Genomic DNA, 21886 nt, shown 5'->3' with positions numbered 1-21886 from the left:
CACTCCTTAACAGTAGGTGACCTCTGTCTCATCCAGGATTTAGCAATTACTGCTCTTGCGCCCACTGAAGCTGTGGCTAGCAGTTTTCTCTCAAGTTTGGATGGGGCGGTAAATAACGCCAGGTGTCAGGCTAATGGTGCGTCACGTGGGCACCAGGGCATCATTGAGTTAATTCCGCCTGATACGCCCTCCCAGAAGATCTGCATGTGAAGGCAGTTCCACACCATGTGCACAAAGTCCGCGGGGGGCAGGTAGAATTGATGGACGAACTTGAAATGAATCACATGAAACCTGGCATTCAGAGAGATGTCCCTCATCAGCCTACAAATAGACATCCACTGTTCCTCCTGAAGGGGGTCCCAAATGCTCCATCCAACATAGCCCTGTATAGCACCCTGGGGGCTGGATGTACTGCTTTAACCAGTTTTTATAGCGTGGAAACCATGTTTGTAAGAGTGGGGGTATTAGTGATAAAGTGAATCAGAGGAGATGGGTTGGGCACTGCTGGAAAGTTTGCCCACAAACCCCTAAGTGTTCCCCTTAGTCTGTAATAGGAGAAGAGAGAGTCCCGGCTCTTAAGGAGTCCCCCCCTGAATGAATTGTCCGTCATGTACAATGTCCCCAAGGAATGGGCTCCTAATTTTTGAAATTGTACCTTAAAGAATTTCTCAGACGTGAGGGGGAGGCCATGAATCTCATATGGTGCAAAATCCGCTTGGAAGTTACCTGGGGTGCCGGTCACCTCATTCACACTGTCCCATGCCCTTCGGGTCACCTCCAATGGTTGGATTTCATCCCTCGGAGCATGACTGGGAGTCCCGCAGAGTAAGCCCTTCAGATCGAGTGGTTGCGCTATTGCTTTTTCCAGTTTGATATGGGGGAAATCTAGCGAGGGGTGCCACCAACAGGCCGCGTATTGCAGTTGGGCGGCCAAGTAATAGGCATACAGGTCTGGGTAGTCCGGGCAGAGATAGCCTTGTGCCCCAGTTTTCAACCAAACAGCTCCATGGATATGTTTGGCCCAGTAATCCAAGTAGAACCAGAGGAGGAAACTGCTATTCGTACTGCCTAATTAGAAGAGTAAACATGCATATTCTAATATGCATGAATAACAAGATGCAAAGAAATGGTTATTACAACAACATGTCCAGTTAAAACATCTTTACATGCTTATAAAATACTCCCATTGGTAAATGGACTTACATTTTTACTCCCCAAAAATCATTTTACTACCAACTTTAAAAAATAGGGAGTCAATTAATCCCACTTTAAAATCTTATCTGGAGCACATAGAACCAGCACATTATGGTCATAACATGTTCACAAACTGATATTTCTTAAGAAGGGATTTGTGTCTGTATGGATTTTTGTCTTTCTTTTTAGGACACTCTCTTCATCTGCTGTTAACCAGCATTTGCCACTCTTTGTGATTCTCTGTGGTTCTTCCCATACTTGTCTTTTCTGATAGTGTCCTATAAAGGCTGTCTTGTGATCCTATTGTTACAATTACCTGACCTCCTATATGGATTAACTCTATCAATGGTGTCCCCTAAAGCATTCGCCAAATCCTCTTCTGTGCTCTCACTACCTTTATGCCTTCTATATTCACTAGTTATATTAAGTATTCTGAAATATATTTTTCTGTTCTTTTTATGAAGCCTGGTTTGTTCTGCATTGCCTATTTTCCATTAACCTAGGATTTGGGTTGTATCCTTTCACAAATGGAAATGTCTTTTTATGTCTAATGCACATCATTTAGGGGAAGAACCAGTCGACTAAATATTTCAAAAATATCGATTAAATATTTCAAAAGGAGGTAAGGGCTCAAATGTTTTCAATAAATAAAATGTGTTGTTCCTTTTTTGGGAACTGGAATGGCAAATTAAGCAGAATACGAAACATACAAAACCCTCTACAAAATATGTATTCATTTTCTTCTCTTATTTCACACACAGAGTAAAGTTTTAAGAAATAAAGGATTGTATGGTAAAAATGTAAATACACTTTCAACACCATCCATCAACAGGAATGGTAAATTTCCATTAAGAAATGCCATTTTTTTATTTGAGAACTATATACTTTTTCTTCCAAACCCTAAAGAAAGGTTTTCACTTTGTAGAATCAGTCATTGGAGAGCTTAAATGACTAAAAGAAGTAATGGAAGATTATGAATGCAGATCATATACATAAGGGAATAATAAAAATGATGTAATAAATATGACAACTTTCTTCAAGCCAGACACTGACCAAGGGACTCTCTATATGTCCTTGCAGTTTTGTTTCTCGGAATATAAGCAACAATCCTCGTGAAGTTAAATTGAAAATAAGAAATCAATTCTCAGGAACATTATGGAAAAAGGTACAATTAAAACTTTAAGATAATGTGCCTCATTAAGTGTTTGGCAGTATTCCAGCAGGAAATCCGCCGAAATACCACCACACGGAATTAAAGTTACTGCCACTAAGTCCGGCCGATTTACCGTAGGATTACAAGTGGTGGTGGCATGGTGTAAATCCCTAGGGCTTCAGGGGGATTCCGGCGGGATTACAGTCGGCGGCAATTCCATAGATTTTGTTCATTTTTGACGGTAAACTGGAGGATTTACCTTCAGCTTCTTGTTGGAGGTTTATCCTCCACCTTATCACCAAACTCATAGTATGGTGGTACGGTAATCCATCATTTCTAGCGCACCGCTGTACTCATGATAAATCTCAATATACTGAATAAGGCTAAAGTAATGCATATAAATGTATATGTGTAATAATAATTTGTCCATATGTGTCCTTACAGTGGGGAATAGATGGTAGAAGATGGTCTAGCAGATTAGATTTTAACCAAGTATACATTGCCTGAATATAGCCCTGAAAAAGGTCCTAAAGTAAGAAAATGGAGTGAAGCATGGCATGTCAGGTTAAGGATTGATTAACATCAAATAAGTCAAGATATGACTTAAATAGTAGATACTGATCACTGCCCCAACCGCAGATTAGTAGGGGAGACAAACTAGAAATGCAGCTAAGTGATTAAAAGAACAAGTTACTCTCTTACCTGGTAACCTTCTTTCGATGGGATGATCCGTCGACGTATTCCATATCTATGACAGTAATCACCACAGCTGTGCTGCTTTGGAAAATCTTTCGGCGTCTGCGTCCTTCGTCGATGACGTCGATACGCTGTCCTCGAGGACCTCCTCCGACGGCCGACGTCACCAGATGTTATAAGTAGGACACACGACGCCCGTAGTCTCAGTTGTAGTTTTTTCCCAGAACGTGTGGCACCAATCTTCTGCAGTATGACCACAGAAAGCCTTGCGGAAACGTAAGCTGCAATCGCATAGGAAATTCTGTAGCGGGATAGACAGGGAGGGAGCGATATGGAATACGTCGTCGGACCATCCCATCAAAAGAACGTTACCAGGTAAGAGAGTAACTTGTTCTTCGAGGGGGTTGGGTCCTCTGACGTATTCCATATCTATGACAGACTCCCAAAGCAGTACCAACGTAAGGAGGTGGGAAAAGAATTTAGAATATACCAATTTAGAATGCCCAATCAAATTGCAGAGTTAAGGACCGCCTTGCCAAAGGCCAGATCCTGCCCCCGGATAGAATTGAGGGAGTAGTGACATACAAAAGTATGGACCGAAGCCCAGATGGCTGCATCACAGATGTTACGAATAGGAACACCCCTCTGCAGGGCAGTAGAGGCAGCCATACCCCTGGTAGAATGGGCCCGTAAGCCTACCGAAGGGTCCTTACCCACCAAGCGGTAACATTCGGCAATTGCCAAGATGATCCATCGAGACAAAGTCTGCTTAGTAACACCTCGTCCCAAACGCCTTCCAGCGTAACCAATAAATAGTTGATCGTCCACTCTGACCCGGGACATGCGTGAAATGTAGAAGCTTAAAGCTCTCCTAGGATCCAGCCTATGGAGCCTCTCCTCTTCCTTACCAGGATGTGGAGGAGGATAAAATGCCGGAAGAATAACCTTCTGGCCTAAATGGAATTCCGACACCACCTTCGGAAGAAAGGAAGGACAAACTCCAAGGACAACCCTGTCCTTATGAAACACAGTGAAGGGTGGCTTAACTGAAAGTGCCTGTAACTCACTCACTCTGCGAGCGGAAGTGACCACAACTAAAAACACAGCTTTAAGGGTTAACAGTCTCAAAGGACAAGAATGCAAACGCTCAAAGAAACTTGAGAACAAGGTTCAGATCACAACCGGGCACCTGGAAAGGTGATGGAGGGAACACATTAGTGAGCCCTTTCAGGAACTGAGAAATTAAAGGGATTTTAAAATAAGAACACTCCTCAGACGAGCGCTTAAATATAGACAGCGCCGCCAGGTATCCTTTAACGGTACCCACTTGCAGGCCCTTGTGGGCCAATGAAAGCAAAAAAGACAGAACGATAGGAATGTCACATGAAAAAGGATCCACATTCTGAACCCTGCATGAGTCGCAGAACTTTCTCCAACGGCAACGGTACAGGGACTTTGTTGCCAGCCGTCTGGCCGAAAGCAACACCTCCATCACGTCTTCAGGGAGGTCCGAATCCTTATACCTCAACCTTTCAGAAGCCAAGCGTGAAGGTTGAGGGATCTGACCTCTGGATGGAGAACCTGACCCCCCTCCCGTGAGAGCAGATTGTCTCGGTAGGGAAGACGACGTGGAGGGCAGATGGACAAGTCGAGAAGGTCCGGGTACCACGTCCTCCTGGCCCATGCCAGTGCAATGAGGATCATCCGGGAACCGAACCTCTGCAGCACTTGCGGAATGACGGGGACTGGAGGAAATGCGTACAGCAGTGGGAAGGACCACTGCAAACGTGGCTCCTAAGGCTCCTCTTGGAGGAAATTTCCACGAGCAGAACCTTTCGCACTTCCTGTTGACACTGGAGGCGAAGAAATCCATGTGAGGGGTCCCCCAAAGGGCAAAGATCTCCAGGAGAATCTCCTGAGCCAGCTCCCACTCGTGAGAGATCGTGCTCTGCCTGCTTAGAGTGTCCGCCGTCTCGTTCTCGTCTCCGGCCAGATGAACTGCAGAGATCGAAATTTCCTGCTGGATGGCCCAGAAACCAGAGCTGCATCGCCCCCCTGCACAGAGAAAGTGACCCTACCCCACGCTTTTTGTTGAGGTAGTGCATGGCCACAGTGTTGTCTGTCAGAATCAGGACATTATTTCCTCGCACAGTCGGCAGAAAAGCCTTCAGGGCAAGCCTGACAGCCCTCAGCTCCAACAGATTGAAATGGAGTCTGGACTCCGACGGAGACCAACGACCGCTGACTGTCAACTCGTTGGCATGAGCTCCCCATCCCGTGAGGGATGCGTCCGTCACGATCATCACCTCCGGCCAGGGTAGCCAAAAAGGAGCCCCCTTCATCAGATTGCCTTCGACGGCCCACCACAGAAGGTCCTGGGCAACCGAGGGCGTCACCTGAACAGGGTCCGACATCCTGCCAGAGGACTGAGACCACTAGAGCTTGAGTGCCCATTGCAAACATCTCATCTGCAACCTGGCCTCTGGCACCAGAAGAATGCAGGATGCCATGAGGCCGAGCAATCTCAAGAACTCGAACGCAGGGAGATTCTGGACATGTTGGAACTTGTGCACCATCTGCTGAATGTGATGAGCCCTCACCTGGGGAGGAAAACACTGCCCCAGGGATGTGTCGAGCACTGTTCCGATGTACTGGAGCCGCTGAGTTGGCGTCAAGTGGGACTTCTTTAAGTTGAGGGAGAAGCCCAGCCTGTGAAGGGAGTGGCAGGTGACGGACAGATGATCCAGGACTTGCTCGGGAGAGCGCGCCCTGATCAACCAATCGTCCAGGTAGGGGTAGACGTGAATCCCCCCTTTCCTGAGATACGCTGCCACCACAACCATGAGTTTGGTGAAAACCCTCGGGCAGAGGTCAATCCGAACGGCAGGTCCTGAAACTGAAAGTGCGAGTCGCCAACCGCGAACCTCAGGTACTTCTTGTGCTTGGGATGGAACGGCACATGAAAATAAGCGTCCTTGAGGTCGAGAGACACCAACCAGTCCTGAAGTTGAAGGGCCTGGAGGACTTGAGAGAGAGTAACCATCTTGAACTTGTCCTTCGTGAGGAGTTTGTTCAAACCGCGCAAGTCCATGATGGGTCTCAATCCCCCGTCTTTCTTCGAAATCAAAAAATAAGGGGAATACCATCCCTTGTTCCTCTCCACTACAGACACCAGTTCTATGGCGCCTTTCTCCAGCAGGGATTGAATTTCCTGCGCAAAGAGAGGATCCGGACTCTTCAAAGAGAGATTCCCTGGTGGATTGTCGTGAGGCCTCTGCCGGAAAGGAAGACAGTAGCCGTGGGCCATGATCTCCAGAACCCACACATCTGAAGTAATGGCACGCCATTCTACAAGATACTGTGCCAGCCTTCCCCCAACCGGCGAAGCATGGGCCTCATGAGTGAGCAGAAGCGGCTGCGGTGTTGCCTGAGGGCAAAGAGGCAACTGCTCGCGTGGCCTTGGCACCTCGAGTACCTTGTTTTCCACCTCTGGCACTCCTATGGTTGCCCCTTTGACTTGCAGGTCCTCTCGCTTTACTAAAGGATGAGTAATAACGAAAGGAACCTCCCCTACACTGCTGTGCCCTAGGACGAAAAGGCGGAGGTTGGCGGACTGCAGCGCCCAACGACTTCGCTGCAGCTTTGGAGGTCTGCAACCTCTCAAGGCCCTCGTCAGCCTTACTGCCAAAAAGATGTTCACCATCAAAGGGCATGTTGAGGAGCCTGGCTTGCACATCAGGAGCAAACCCCGACTTCCTCAACCATGCAAACCTACGTATCACGGTGCTCGCCACCATGGACCGGCTGACACAGTCTGCCATGTCCAAACCCGACTGAACGGACTCACACATGGCATCCTTGCCATCCTGAATAATATCAAGAAAACCATCCCGTTCGTCCACTTTGGGAATATGTTCAGCCGCTAAGGAAATACAGTTCCACAGAGTGTGCGTGAAACGTGACAAGGCACATACGGAGTTGGCCACCTGAAGAGCCATACCCCCTGAAGAAAACACTTTCTTCGCCTAGCCATCAAAACGCTTGTCGTCCCTATCAGGAGGGATGGTAGGATATGACGCCTGCTTTGCTGGGACCGTAGCCGCCTGCACTACCAAACTCTCCGGAGTGGGGTGCGTGGTCAAGTAGCAGGGGTCACTACTGTCTGGGCGGTATTTTCGTGGCAAAGACTTGCCCACTGCCAGGAGACTCTCCGGAGCAGTCCAAGCCGCTGCCACCCTTCTTTGCAGAGCCATATGGAATGGCAGTACCGGGTCAGTGGGTGGACCTTGGTCGAGGATATCCGTCAGGTCATCCTGCACAAAATCAACTGGGGGCGCCGACCACCCCAAGTAGTCCGTGACCCTCGACATAAGGCACTGGTACGATGACTCAGCATGGGTGCCAGGCTCCGGCCTACAGAACTCCACCTCCGGAGAGGTGTCCAGACCACTGGCGTCATGCAGTGACTGATGCAAGTCCTCAATCTGGCTATGACCAGAAAGAATCTCATCTGGTACCGTGTCCGGAACCAACCCATCTTCAGAACCCTCTTCCACCTCAGAAATATACTCCATAGTCTGGAAAGTGGGCAATGAATAAGGGAGAAAGACATGTTTTGCCTTGGCTAGAGCCTTTCTAGGGGGTTCCCCGTGCCACGGGGTACCTCCGACACCACAGCCTCGAAAGGCGTTGAGGGCGTCGAGTGAAACGGCGTCGACGTCGAGTGAATCGGCGTCGACGTCGAGCGTGGCGCCGAAAGCATCGACGGCTTTGACACAGGCCTCGAGGGCGGAGTCCCGAGCGTGTGCTTCGACAGCCTTGGCGCCAATGGCATCGACGACTTCCTCGGAGGCAGAGCCTCGAGAGAGTCCGTCGACGACCTCGGCGCCACCGGCGTCGACGTCTTCTTTGAAGACTTCACAGGTGCACATGGGCTCGAGCTCGTCAAGGACCGGGACCTGGAACGGGCATGACTGGAACGATTCCCCTTGTCTGAGCGGGATCTCTCCCGCGAATCGTGCCAACCACCCGAGCCCGAAGGCGTACGAGCGGTGTCTCCAGTACGGTCACGACCGACCCCTCTCGGAGGCGCGGACGGACCGGAGCCCTGCGATTCAAGAATCGCCAACATTTTCTTCCCGAACGAAGCCCATTCCTCTGGAGAGGAACGCTTGGTGGGATAAGAAACCCGCCAACGGCCGGAGTCCTCGGATGAGGACGGGGAAGGCGACCGATGATGGCGCTTCCGGGAGTGCCTCGAAGAGGCAGAGGAGTGGCGGGACCCACTCCGGGACCGAGACCCCTAGACTTACGACTATGATGCGGAGAGTCGCCCCTCGAATCGTTCGTCGAAAGCCCAGTGGATCTCGCCTTCCGGGGCTTGGACACCTTACCAACATTCCCGCAAGGCCTTGGACGTAAGTGACTGGCAGTCGACACAATCATCTGTGTCGTGGGCCTCCCCGAGGCACCAGAGGCAGGTGTCGTGCGAGTCTGTCACCGACATCTTGGACCCGCAGTCCCGACACTTCTTGAAGCCCGGACGCGGGGTGGAAGAAGAGGAAGACATCCCGAGAATACTTCACAAAACAAACAGGTTCGAAAACCAAAAGAACAGAAACTCCAGAGTCGAGGTGCGCTGAGATCTCCGAAGCTAACACGTTTGCGGAAAACACGGAACTGAGGCTACGGGCGTCGTGCGTCCTACTTATAACATCTGGTGACGTCGGCCGTCAGAGGAGGTCCTCGAGGACGGCGTATCGACGTCATCAACGCAGGACGCAGACGCTGAAAGATTTTCCGAAGCAGCACAGCTGTGGTGATTACTGTCATAGATATGGAATACGTCAGAGGACCCAATCCCCTCAAATGTATATTTAGCAGAAAGAGTGACAATGTGTTAATGCTGTAATGTTGTATATGAATTGATATAAATTGTACTTTGGCACAATTCAAGTTTTTATTCACAATGTTCAATTTGTGTTTACTAATAACAGTTTAAGGCCATTAGCAGAATTGGTCTCATCCTCACAAATGGTAATATGGGTTTACGGACACTCGAGGAGGGGATACTTTTGAAAACATAGTTTAGAGGATCCCGGACAATCATTCTTTTTCCATAACTGGACTTCCCCCACAATGTAATAGAAGTTGACATTTCAATCTGTGGTTCCTTCTCAAAGCAGTGCCATCTGTTTTCGACGAGTGTATGTTGATCTCTATGCTTCATGAACTTTACCATTCATCAGCATACTGCTTTTGTTAGTTTTATGGTGTAATAAGTTGACCGTTTGATTCAGAAGATTAACTATTAAGGGAAGAGGAGAAAGTAAATGTTTTTATGGGGATTCCCACACCCTACATCTTAGCCTTTTCTGGGTCTCTCTCTGCTTGGTTCACAAATCTCAGGTTTGATGGTTTCCGGCACCCTTCTTCTGGCTTTCGCAAGTGGGAGCCTCCTCCCAAATCTCAACTCTGCACTGGAGCCTGTTGGTGTGCTCTGCAGGTGGTGTCACTTTGGAGCAGGCTTTCAACCAAAACCCAGAGCCAAAGGAAACTGGAGGACACCGAGTTCTTTTTAGGGTCCTCTCTAGACCTCTTAATACATACCTGTCTCTCGGGGTCCTTGTTCCCTAGTCATCTACTCCAGTTTCTCCCTCGCCCTTGATGCCTTACCTCAAGTCTTATTCCTACAGGGTCCTGCACTGGACCTCCCTTTTTCACTATCTTTGTTCTGAGCTTCTTCTGCCTCTTTGGACTGACTCGCTGCATGCTTGTCCCTCTACCCCTCAAGGTGTACGCTCTTTGGTGTCTTAGGGTCCACCACCTCCTCTGCATTACTGTACTATGCCATATCCTCCTCCTTTTGGATGTTTTCCCCCTCGTACTTCTCAATACCTCTATTAAAATGCCTTTTAGCCCTTTCCTTTATGCTTTTTCTCCTCACCCCCTGCTGGGACTTTCTCTTCACTGGCAGCTGGGTCATTCTCTTCCAAGCCTGCTGGGTCTTTCTCCTCCCAGATCTCTGGATCTATCTGCTCCCAGCCCTTTCAGCCTTTCTACTTTGTACTGTGGCATGCGCCTGCCTCCTACACGCGGCATGGTGGGGGTAGTCAGAGGATACTACCGACATCGACACTGGGTCCAAATTCACCAAGCTTGTGGTTGCGCCCGGCCTCCTTGGCGATTCCACAATACAGCAGCAAGGTCAGGCAAGGGGCATCTTAACAATCCTTTATCAGATGTAGCAACACCATAATTCGTAGTGTAGAGAAAATGATCTCCAGTTAATTGTCAGAGATATCATACTGATCATTACTTAAAAATCCTATACCAACTAGAAAAGGCAGATCAAACAGTTCTGTTGCCATGGATTAAACCACAAGGAGAATTGCATCTGATCTCCCAGTGCAAGATCAGAGGTAGGTTCATAAGCCCAGAGTTAATATTACTGTGTCTCTAGGATAATTTGCCCCAATCCAAGACAAGCTATTATGTAAAGTTAACAAAATGGTGCTTAATTAATCATTGTTCGCAGGTAAATTCCTCTGCCCCTTCCCCAGCCCATGGAGGTGACTGATTACCAGAAGGGATTTAGCATGTAGCTAATTTAAGAGGTCTCCTGTGGACCTTGTCTGTCCTGTAATGAAAGGCTCCTACTGGCCTATTGAAAGGTCTGTAGTGCTGACATCATAGCACATATGATCAGCAATGCCTCCTTGTAACTTTGCTGGGCTTGTATGGTATGCTATGGTATGGTATAAAGATTTGCATATTGCAGAATAATCTTAAAAAGGTATCAAGGCCCGGAATCAGATTAATAAACTAAGCAGTCCGAACCAAGGATATCAACCGAGTGCTCCACAATGTAGTTATTTCTGAATTTACAATCACTGTGTTAAAGATTCCATGGGAGATGGCACATTACTTAACAGTGCATCCTGGGCCCAGCATACTGGATAGATTGCAATAGATTGCATTAGAGGTCCTGGACACCAATTTTCTGACTTGACTGTATGGCCATTACATACTTTGTTCATGCCACTGGTAATGCACAGTGTAATTGCAAAGGAACGTCTTTTGGAGCTAATTGTTGGGAGAGACTGCCAAGAGCAAGTCTCAACTGTAGGAACAAATTGCTTTCCAGTCGCTGAATGCAGGATAAAAAGTTGCAAAAGTAGAAAGCCCAAATTTCCAAGCAAACCCCCAACTCTCATTCAAGTAAAACATCAGATTAAAAACTGCACACACAATTTGCAAAATCCCAGACCGACAGACCCTCAACCACCCCCAAAAAATGTTAACCTTAGGTTTGCATTCTAAAACAAAGTTCAGGCCTTACCATACAAAAAAGAAAGAATGGGATGATTACAATTCTCTGTAGCAGAGACCAACATCTGAAAATATTACCTCTTACCGTCTCAAAGAAATCCAACCACAACCAATACAAGAAAATAAATAAATTACACATCTTTTCAGAGGTATTCAGCAAAAATGGTCACCGACAACACCAGTACCATGCTGCACTCAACGACAAAAAGTAGCTAAATCTGGGATACTCCAGGGGTTTTTTTTTTTTAAATATATTTTTATTTTATTTTTTAAGGTCAAACAAACACACTACAACCGTTTCAAAACATAGAAAGCATCATATTTCAACACATTTCCAAACTCCCCAACTCCTCCCTCCCCCTTTAAACTAGAGCCAGTTCTCACATATCATTTATGGGAACATCACTGGGTGGCTCACTACCTAGACTGACATCAACCGGGTCCTCTGTTTCATTGTCACCCTGGTGAGGGTTTGCCAACGAGGCCACCAATTGCCGCCAGGCCAACAAGGGCCCTACTTATTCTTCGCCCCCCCTAGTGACCGCTACAAACCAGACTACGGATTCAGCTTCCGCCCATCTCAAGAGGTCTATCCACCACAACTCCACCCTGGGTCTATGGGCCGCCTTCCAGCCCATGGCGATCCTACGTTTGACATAGGCCAGGTCCTTCATCTTGCTTATGTGTTTCAAATGCCGGGGTCTAGGGAATAGTCCAAGCAAGCATGACCAGGCCGATTCCACATCCAGCATTACCCCCCAACCAGCCAGTTTCGTCTTGACCTCATTCCAAAATCTATGCACCTCCGAGCAAGCCCAAAACATGTGTAGCAGTCCTGCGTTCACCTCCCCACACCTGGGGCATTGCTGTATAGCCGATCCCCCAAACTTTGCAATCTCCCCGCGGGTTAAATAAGCCCTGTGGGTAACATACAACTGAAGCTGTTGGAATCTCGCGTTACGGGACACCTTTTTATGGTACCTCTGGGCCCGTTCCCACTGCCCATCCGTAATGGGTCCTCCCACCTCCTCCTCCCAATCTTGTCTCAATTGGAGCAACTCCTTCCCTGCCCTTGCCCGCAGGAGCTCATATATTCTCGATATTTCGTGCCCGCCTTCCGATACATCATACATGGTTTCCAGGGAGGCGTCTGGATCCTCCGCGAGCACTGTCTCCGGCCATCTTTCTCTAGTCTTTTTCACCAACCTAGTGTAGGTTATATATTGGCCGCCATGTACTCCCGTCTCTTCCTGCAGCAGCTGAAAGTCCACCGCCTCCCCTTCCTGCCATATGTCCCCGAGGGTGGCTAGGCCTACCTGTTCCCAGTATCTGCGGACCGATTCAAGTAGTTGGGAGTCGCTCCCACACAGAGCCGCCAAAGGGGCCTGCTGGGAGTATGGTTCCGAGTCCCCCCCAATCTTCCATGTCCTGTGCCAGATCTCCCAACCCAACCTCAGTAACCGCCCCTTGCCCACCAGTTTATCTCTGCCCAACCACACCATTTCCATCAGAAAGTATGGGGCTGTATCTTCGCGCAGGAGCCTGGCTTCCGCCGAATCTTCAGTCAAAAGCCACCTGGCCACGTACTGCAGCTGCCCCGCCAGGTAGTAGAGTTCGAAGTTAGGCAGGCCTATCCCTCCCCTGTCGCACCGGTTCTGGAGATTCCACAGAGCCACCCTATTCCTAGAGCTGCCCCACACAAAACCCCTACACACGCTGTGAAGTTTCGCGAATAGGCTTCTGGGTATCAGAAACGGGACGTTTGTAAAAAAGTGCAAGAGTCTAGGCAGGACCACCATCTTGAGCAAGGCCGCCCTCCCCATCATGGTCAGGGGCAGACTGGACCAAAATACCATACTGTTCCTAATCCCCTCTATCGCCTTTTCCATGTTGTGCTTGTGTTCTGTCTCGATCTTGTGGTAAATGTTTATTCCCAGATACCTAAATGTTACGGGCTGCCATGGTATTGGCAGAACAGGCAGCCTCTGCACCGGGACATTCCTATATCTACCCAAAGGGAACAGGCTGGACTTTCCAGGGTTCACCGATATACCGGAGAGTATGGCATACCGTGCTATCACCTCTAGGGCGTACTGTAGGTTTTCTTCCGGATAGCGTAAATAAAGGAGCATATCATCCCCATATAATGATATCAAATGCTCTCCACTAGCCGTGTTTATGCCCACCTCCCCATATTGTTGACGCAGGCATATTGCCAGAGGCTCCAATGCCAGTATATATAGCATTGGTGACCAGGGACATCCCTGTCTGGTCCCCCTGCCCAGTTGCCAAGAATCTGAGACCGTGGACCCTGTCTTGACCCTCGCCATCGGGGTGCTGTAAAACAACTGTACCCATCTGAGGTATCCGGGTCCCACTCCATACCTCTTCAGGACCGCTTTCAGCCAGGGCCATCGCACCGAGTCGAAGGCCTTGACCGCGTCTAACGACACTATGGCCAGCTCGCCCGTGTCCTCCTCAGTTTGGTCCATGACATGGTGTAGCCTCCGGTGGTTGTCGGTGATGTTCCTGCCCGGAACATATCCCGTCTGATCTGGGTGTATCAGTTTCTTAATCACCCTTTTCAGTCTATTAGCCAGCACCGCCGTGAGTATTTTGCTGTCCTGGTTGAGCATGGACAACGGTCTGTAAGACCCGCACTCCACGGCCGGCTTGCCTGGTTTCAAGAGCGGGATGATTACGGCCTCGCGGAGAGACAACGGGAGTTCTCCCTTCTCATAGGCCTCATTGAAAGTGGCAAGCAGTGGCTGGAGCAACTCTTGCTGGTATGTTTTGTAGAACTCGCTGGGCAGCCCATCCGAACCCGGCGCCTTGCAAGTGGGCAAGTTCCGAATCACTACCTCCAGCTCATCCGAGGTGACGGGTGCTAGATCATCTAAGGTGGGCAGCTCAATGTCCCCCAATGTGTCTAGTATGTCTTGACCCATATCCTCCCCGTGTCTTCATACAAGTGTCTGTAAAACTTAAGGAATTCCTCATTTACCTCTTTATGGGTGTTGCATATGCTACCTCCTTCGCCCTGAATCTCACTAATCACCGAGCGGGGGTCTCACTCTTGTACAGCCAAGCCAGCGATCTGCCCGGCTTATCGCCACCTGCGTGTATCCGCTCCGTATATTTCCTGTAGCTGAGTCTGCACAGTCTATCCCAGAGTGCACTACAGGACAACTGTAGCTCCTCTACTTTGGTTCTGTTATCACGAGCGGTGCTCGCGCAACGCGTGAGCTCCTCTAGCTCTCTTTCCGCCTCCCGGAGCTCCCTTTCAACCCCCCCTTGTAGCACTTTAACTTGGAAAATAGCCACCCCACGCACCACCAGCTTAAAAACTTCCCACAATGTGCCCACAGAGCTTACGCTTCCCGTGTTTTTATCAAAATATTCTTCAATGGCGTCCCTCAGGCCCTCCCGAAACCCCTCATCCTGCAGAGCCTCGGTCCTAAGTCTCCATGTAGGGATCTGCGGGATTGGGGGCTGGTGTCTCCAGTCTACCACCAAGGGCGAGTGGTCCGACAGCACTCGGGCCTTGTATTCTGTTCCCTCTATTTCTCTCACTATCCTGGCTGTTACAAACATGTAGTCTAACCTTGTGTACAAATCATGTGGCGCTGTGTAGCGTGAGTACTGTCTATCCGTGGGATGCAGCCTCCTCCACGCATCCTCTAGGCCTGGGTCTTTCAGTAGGGTACTCAGCGCTTTAGCCGCCGGTGCCGTTTTTCCTGTCCTATCCTTGGACCTATCCATACTGGGGTCTACGGTACAGTTAAAGTCCCCCCCCCACACTACCGTACCCACTGCCAGGGGGCCAAGTTTACCGTAGAGGGTCCTAAAGTAGGCCGCTGTATCGTTATTGGGGGCATACAAATTTATGATGTGTATTTCTCTGTTTTCCAAGAGACCCGTTACCACCACCATTCTACCCTCCGGGTCAACCGTAGAATCAAGCACTCGAAACGGCACGTGGGGCGCCACCCAAGTGACGACCCCTCTGGCATACGCTGAGTACGCCGCCCCAACAACGGTGCCCTTCCATTTCCTCCCGACCACCTCCAGCCTTTCCCTGGTGAGGTGGGTCTCTTGCAGCAGGGCTATGTCTACGCGCATCCTTTTTAAATACATCATCACTTTGTTGCGTTTAAGGTAGCTGTTGAGGCCCCGTACATTCCAGGTCACAATTCTGAGATTACCCGATGCCATCTAGTCGGTCTATCACCGTCCCATCCCTCCCCATAATGTTCCCCATGTAGGGTCGTTTCCTGGCTCCTTCTCTTCTATTAACAAACCGTGCCCCTCTCCCCCTTCTCCAACCTCACACCACTGCACACAACTCCCCCCCTCCCCACCAACCCCCAACAATAGCCCAGCTCCATCCCTGGATCTCAGGCCTACCCACGTCTGGACCCGTCTCGTGACCAAGAACAAGGACCCCGCGGGGTGTCACCAATCTAACAGTGACCTAACTAAGTATACTACTATCGGGTGCAGAGGTTGCTCCCCAGGAGCTCCCAGTCATCTATTTGGGAGAAGTGAATTCAACGGGACCCGCCGGCAGATGCCGTGGCTTCCCCCTCACAAGCACAATATCAAACTATATTCTAGTCCCAATGTCATAGCAATGGCCTCACGGGTGCCTCTGCAGTGTGCTACTTAACTCCATCCGCTTCTGTCTGGGCATCTGATTCCTGTGGTCGACCTTGCATATCCAGCCAGTCCATCGCGTCGCTCGGCGTCTCAAAGAAGAGGGATCTGTTCCTATGTATCACCTTTAACCTGGCGGGGTAAAGCAACATGTAGCGGTAGCCTGCCTCTCTGAGTCTCCGCTTCACCGTTCCAAAGTTCATTCGTCTCCGTTGTACAAGCAGCGTGTAATCCGGATACGCTGTTATATTCGCTGACCCCCTTTCTATCGTGCCCCGTTTCCGGAAAAATTCGAGAATCTTCTTGCGGTCACGGTAGTTCAAGATCTTTGCAATGAACAGCCGCGGGGGGGGCTCCTGGGGCCGGTCTCCTGGTCAGGGCCCTGTGCGCCCTTTCGACCGCGAACCCCTGGGTCAGCTCTCCGCCTGTAATCTCCTGCAAAAGCATGGTTTCAACGAAATCCGTGGGGTTCGATCCTTCCATTCCCTCCGGTACCCCCACCATGCGACTGTTGTTGCGCCTGGCGCGCCCCTCTGCCTGCTCTGCTCTGTCCTCCAAATTGCCCACTTGCTGCACGAGGGCATGAAGTTCCTTGGCGTGTGTATTGCACGCCTCCACGGTCGGGGCGAACTCCTGCTCCAGTTCCCCAGTGCGCTCTGCGATAGTTCGCACATCCTGGCGCAACAGGTTCACTTCTTCCCGGACCGCTCCTATCTTGAGGTCTAGGCCCTCTTGTAACTCTTTCATGGCAAGGCCCAGCTTCGTCTCCCAGGCCACCTTCAGGTCAGCAATCGCTGCCAGCACCTCCTGGATGGTACCCGGTGGGTCGGTCGCCGCCGCAGGGGTTTCTTTGCTCTTGCCCCCTTCCACGCCCGAGGGCGACCTAGCATAGGTCTCCATCGTAGGCTGCTTGATCCGGGGTCGCACCACCTTGGAAGACATCCTGTTGCGTCGGTTGGGCCCACGCGTCCAGCTGTATCCTCGCGGGTTCACTCTGCTAGTCCGCCACAACCCATGGCCTCCGCGGTAGGGGCTCGCCCTTATGTTCTTGCTTTCAGCCCGAGGCGCATGCGACCCGTCTATCTGGTTGGGCTCGCCCACGTTCCGACCAACCTTGTCTTCCTCAGTTCGTTGGACCTTTTATGCTCCTTTGTCCACAGGCGGCCATCTTGGGTGCTCCCCTTCCTTTGCGCGACCGCCAACTTCTTCAGGGTCTAGTTCCGTGAATATGCAGTCTCGCCGTTGGGGAGGGCACGCACCGTATGCCCCCCACTTTCATACGCCTTTAGATGCACCGTGGGCTCGAAAGTCCACCAAAAACCATCACTTTTTTCCCAGGATCAGGATCGGATCATCGGGAGCGTCCTCTCACGTAGCCATCAAGCCACGCCCCCGATACTCCAGGGGTTGCGTGCTAATTAAATAACAATGCACACATCAATCCATTCTATAAACCTTTTTCATTCTCAACATTACTTTCATCAACATCACTTTAAAAAACCATCACAATCCTGCATATGGCTTCAGCACAAAACCTATTTTTGAGAGAGATTCAATAACCAGCTTGAATCAGTAAACTGGCATTTCAATAAAGTGATCATGCACTGCAACATTTCAATACAAAATCACCTATCAGGAAATCATAATTGGATAAGTAACAAAGTCGGATGTCATCTATCTTTTTCATGGCAAACCTCGCGAAGCACAACGCGAACTACAAGAAATAATGAGAGGATTTAGAACTGATGTAAAGAGTACCAACCTTTGGTGAGCCACAATCACATTCCTCCCCAGCATCCACTAACTTGTTGCCACAGTATGGAGCTGTGTAGGCTTCATCAGGACTTGGGACATTCAGCAGGCAGCTCCCACCTTTGTTCAATGTCAGTTTCTCAAAATCATCTGCACTGCAGCTACTGAAATTTTTAGAACCGCTGTAATTCAGAAAAACATATTTTAAATGTTTGGTCTTCAAAACTATTATTTTATGTGTCCAGTGGTCAAAATCCTCAGTCAGTTTGGTATGTACGATGAACAGGGTGTCATTATACAAAACATCATCAACTTCAGCATACAGGGGCACCTTCAGTGATAGTTTCAGAAAATGTATGGAAAGATGTAAAAGATGGAATTATGTCATCATAAGCGTATACACATTTCAGGGTGATTTTGTCAACTTGTTGCTGCAATTAGAAGGAATCTAACTTCTCCAGCATGGGGTCTGGCATGGATTCACATGCTCATGAATATTCCCCGTCGTCAGGCCGGGAATCCTCGGTATAGAAAAAACATCAGTATCAGTTTCGTTTCTGATCTGTCTTTCTTAGTAGTAACCAATCACTGGTCTCTGGGTCATACTGCCCCCAGCCAATGACTGCCCTCTACCTAAGCCCCGCCTCTGGCGGCCATCTTCAGATTTTTACCGCACGTTCAAGTGTTGGGAGTCCTCGTGCTGTAGCTCTCGAGCTTTTGCTGCATTTTCGCGCTTTTTTAGGAGATTTTTCTCATTTTTCGGTTAAATAGAGCCTCAAGCTCCACCGTTTCTACATCTGATCAACGGGGAACCGTTTCATATTTTTCTACGCCCCTCAAGGGTGAAGATTTCGTCGAGTTACGCTTTTGGAGGATTCCAGAAGTTCCGAGGCCTACCCCGGACATGGCCCAGGAGAAAGGAAGCTCGACGCCCGGGAAGCTGTTCAGGACCTGCCCTGGATGCCAGCTTCAGAATGTTTTCAAGGAGGACGAGCATTCGTTATGCCTCTACTGTCTCCATGAGGACAATGGAGAAGGACTGTGCGTTTTGTGGGAACATGTCGGAGCGGACCATGAAGGATCGCCACCTCCGTCTCGCCAACTGGCTGGAAGGGAAGAGCCCGTCAGGCGAGAAGAAGAAAAAGAAGTCCGAGCGGTCTTCTAAGTCCTGTGAGGGCGCCCCGGCGACGGGGGCCCAACAAAAGGCCAAGCACTGCGAGTCCGCGGGCACCGGGAGCGCCGAACTGTTGGGCTCCTTGGCTGCCAGGCAGGGCGCATCCTCCCCGGCGCCATCAACCACTTACTCGGGTAAGAGGAAGTCTGAGAACCCGGCGAAGCTTCTGGAGAGGCCCCGGTCGATCTCGAAGATTCCGGCAGAGGGGGAGCGAGGCTCGGACCCCCCCCCCAAGGTGAAGGCCCCAGGCGTACAGAAGGTGACGATGGCCTTAATTCACCCTGCTAAGTGCTCGATTGAGGATGTCGCAGCGGCCCTGGCTCAGCCTGTGGAGGCTACACCAGTGGAGGCGACCTCAGGACCCAGATTCTCCCTGCCACCGCGGAGGGAGTCGTCTTTCAGGCCCATTGAGAAGACCCGCACAAAGTCCTCGTTGGAAAAGGTGGGGGAGGGGCAGGTGGCCATCGTGGATACGGACACAACCTCTGAAGAAGAGCTCATCGAAGCTGCGGAAGAGGCCCAGCCCATCGGGAGGGATCCCAACGAGGGCGACGACGAGAGCGACGGTGTCGCCAACGAGGTTCCTCAAGAGCCCTTGCACCCGTTGTTTCCGGCGCCGCAGGACACTTCGGCAGCCATTTTGTTAGCGATTCAGTCCTTATGCTCGGAGATAAGGACAAGGTTGCCCCTCCCCCCGACGGAGGTACCTGAGCCAGACCCGACGGGGGAACCAGAGCCGGGACCTTCGGAAAGTCCACCGCATAAGAGGAGGAGGACGCATCCTACGCCACCTCTCCCACCTCTGCGGCCTGCTCTGCCTTCCCCCGGTCTACTACCCACGGGGATGATACAGGCACGGACACGGCTACGGCAGGTACAGATGACGACGGAGGCGATGATGGGACGTGTCCCCCGTCGCCCCCTGCCCGGGCGTCCCCGCCCGACGAGATTGGATCCTTTCATGCCATGATTTCCAGGGCATCCGAGCTCTTCCAGCTCTGCCCAGAAGAGAAGAAGAAGGAAGGGTTCCTTTACCAACGGCACAAGGCTAAAAGGAAGACGGTCCTCGCCGTACCACTTCTTGATGACATCTGGGATGAGGGGCTCGCCCTCCTCAAGAACCCTGCCACAGCGCCGGCAAAGAGGGACCGGTACGAGAAGAAGTACCGGGTCCCCGACGCTGCCCCCTTGTGCCTTCGGGCACAACCTACCCCGGATTCGGTCGTCTCGGCGGCAGCAAAGAAGAAAGCTGGGGGGGCATCGGCCTCGACATCAACTTCCCCGCTGGACGGCGAGGGCAGGAAGCTAGACATGATGGGACGACGGGTCATCTCATCCGCAGCGACGACTATCAAGGCGGCCAACGCCCTGGCTATCGTAGCCCGCTACGACAGGGAGTTGTGGTTCAAAATCGCCCCTCTGTTGGACTTCCTTCCGGACGCCAAAAGGGCTGAGGCCCTTGAAATCCTACAGGAAGGTGAGATTGCTTCGGACCACGCCATCACGGTGGCAACGGACATCGCCGACACCGGTTTCCGTCAGTTGGGCAACAGCGTTTGCCTGAGACGATGAGGATGGCTCAAGGCGACGGATTTCCGCCAGGACGTACAAACCAAGGTTTTGGATTGCCCTTCGACGGGAACAACCTGTTTGGGAAGGCGGTTGATGAGTCCCTTCAGGCCATCAAGACAGACATGGAGACTGCCCGGTCACTGGGACTGCTCCAACAACGACGGCCGTCCTTTCGGAGCTCCGGAGGCAGACAAGGTGCCTCCAAGGGATCCAGCAGTGGCTCCTCCACGTACCGCCAAGCGGCAAGATCTTCGTCCCAGGAAGCCTACAGGGGACGCGGCAAGTCAGGTGGTGCCCGTCGTCGTCGACAGGGAGGTCAAGGAGGCAAGGCGGCCTTCAAACAAGATTGAACCGACCGTGGGGTCGGGCCCCCGCCGAAGCACCCCGGTGGGAGGCCGGCTGGCAAGGTTCGTCAGCGTGTGGGAGTCCATCTCCACCGACCGTTGGGTGCTGGAAGCCCTGGCCCAAGGGCACGCCCTCGAGTTTCGGAAGAAGTGCCCTCGCGCTCCACCCGTGGCCAGGAAGGAAAATCACGTCCCTCAACTACTGTTGGAAGTAAGGGCGATGCTCAAGAAGGGTGCCATTGAGCTCGTCCCAAAGAGGCTTCGGGGCTCCAGAGTTTACTCAAGGTACTTCCTCGTAAAAAAGAAGACAGGAGGATGGCGCCCCATCCTGGACTTGCGACGACTGAACAAGTACATCAAGGCACAGAAGTTCCGGATGGTCACCCTCCAGCACGTGCTGGGACAGCTGGAGCAGGGCGATTTCCTGTCGTCGTTGGACTTGGAGGATGCGTACTTCCACATCCCCATTCTAAAAAGACACCGAAAGTTCCTCAGGTTCGTGGTCCAAGGGCGGCACTACCAGTTCAAGGCCCTCCCGTTCGGATTAAAGTCGGCACCCAGGATGTTCACCAAGTGCCTCGAACCGGTGGTGGCGTGGCTGCGCCTACAGGGGATCGACGTCTACCCCTACCTGGACAACTGGCTCATCCGGGCAAGGACAAGGGAGCTCGCCATGGAGCACACTGCGAAGACCGTCGAGCTGCTCACGGACCTGGGATTCTCCATCAACTTTCCAAAATCCCACCTGGTTCCGTCGCAAGTCGCCCTGTTTCTGGGAGTGGCGCGGCTGGCCTCGCTGTCGGAGGAAAGGACCAGGACCATTCTGGGCAAGGATGGCCAGGGTAAGATCTATCAAGTCCCTCCTCGGGATGATGTCCTCCTGCATTTATCTGGTGCGCCTTTGCAGGCTTCGGATGCGCCCCTTACTAGAGTTCCTCGACGCCCGCTGGGTCCAGTCGACGGGCAGCTTCGAGGACAGGATCCCTCTCAACGAGACGTTCCGTCAGGCGATCC

At 51.2% G+C, this 21886-nt stretch overlaps 1 protein-coding gene across 2 annotated transcripts in view; it reads right to left on the bottom strand.

Annotated features, from left to right (window-relative positions):
- ADAM9 (ADAM metallopeptidase domain 9) overlaps positions 1 to 21886 on the bottom strand; it is a 1404333-nt gene that overhangs the window by 673928 nt on the left and 708519 nt on the right. For both annotated transcript variants that reach the window (XM_069617919.1, XM_069617920.1), the window contains exon 12: positions 17793 to 17964. In XM_069617919.1, coding sequence (XP_069474020.1) covers positions 17793 to 17964 — 172 coding nt within the window. The remainder of the gene's footprint in view (positions 1 to 17792; positions 17965 to 21886) is intronic.

This window comes from Ambystoma mexicanum, chromosome 10, assembly GCF_040938575.1.
Source record: "Ambystoma mexicanum isolate Mex_15411 chromosome 10, UKY_AmexF1_1, whole genome shotgun sequence".
Taxonomy (NCBI): domain Eukaryota; kingdom Metazoa; phylum Chordata; class Amphibia; order Caudata; family Ambystomatidae; genus Ambystoma; species Ambystoma mexicanum.
The sequence above is the reverse complement of the archived record's forward strand: the minus strand, read 5'-3'. Positions and strand labels throughout refer to the sequence as shown.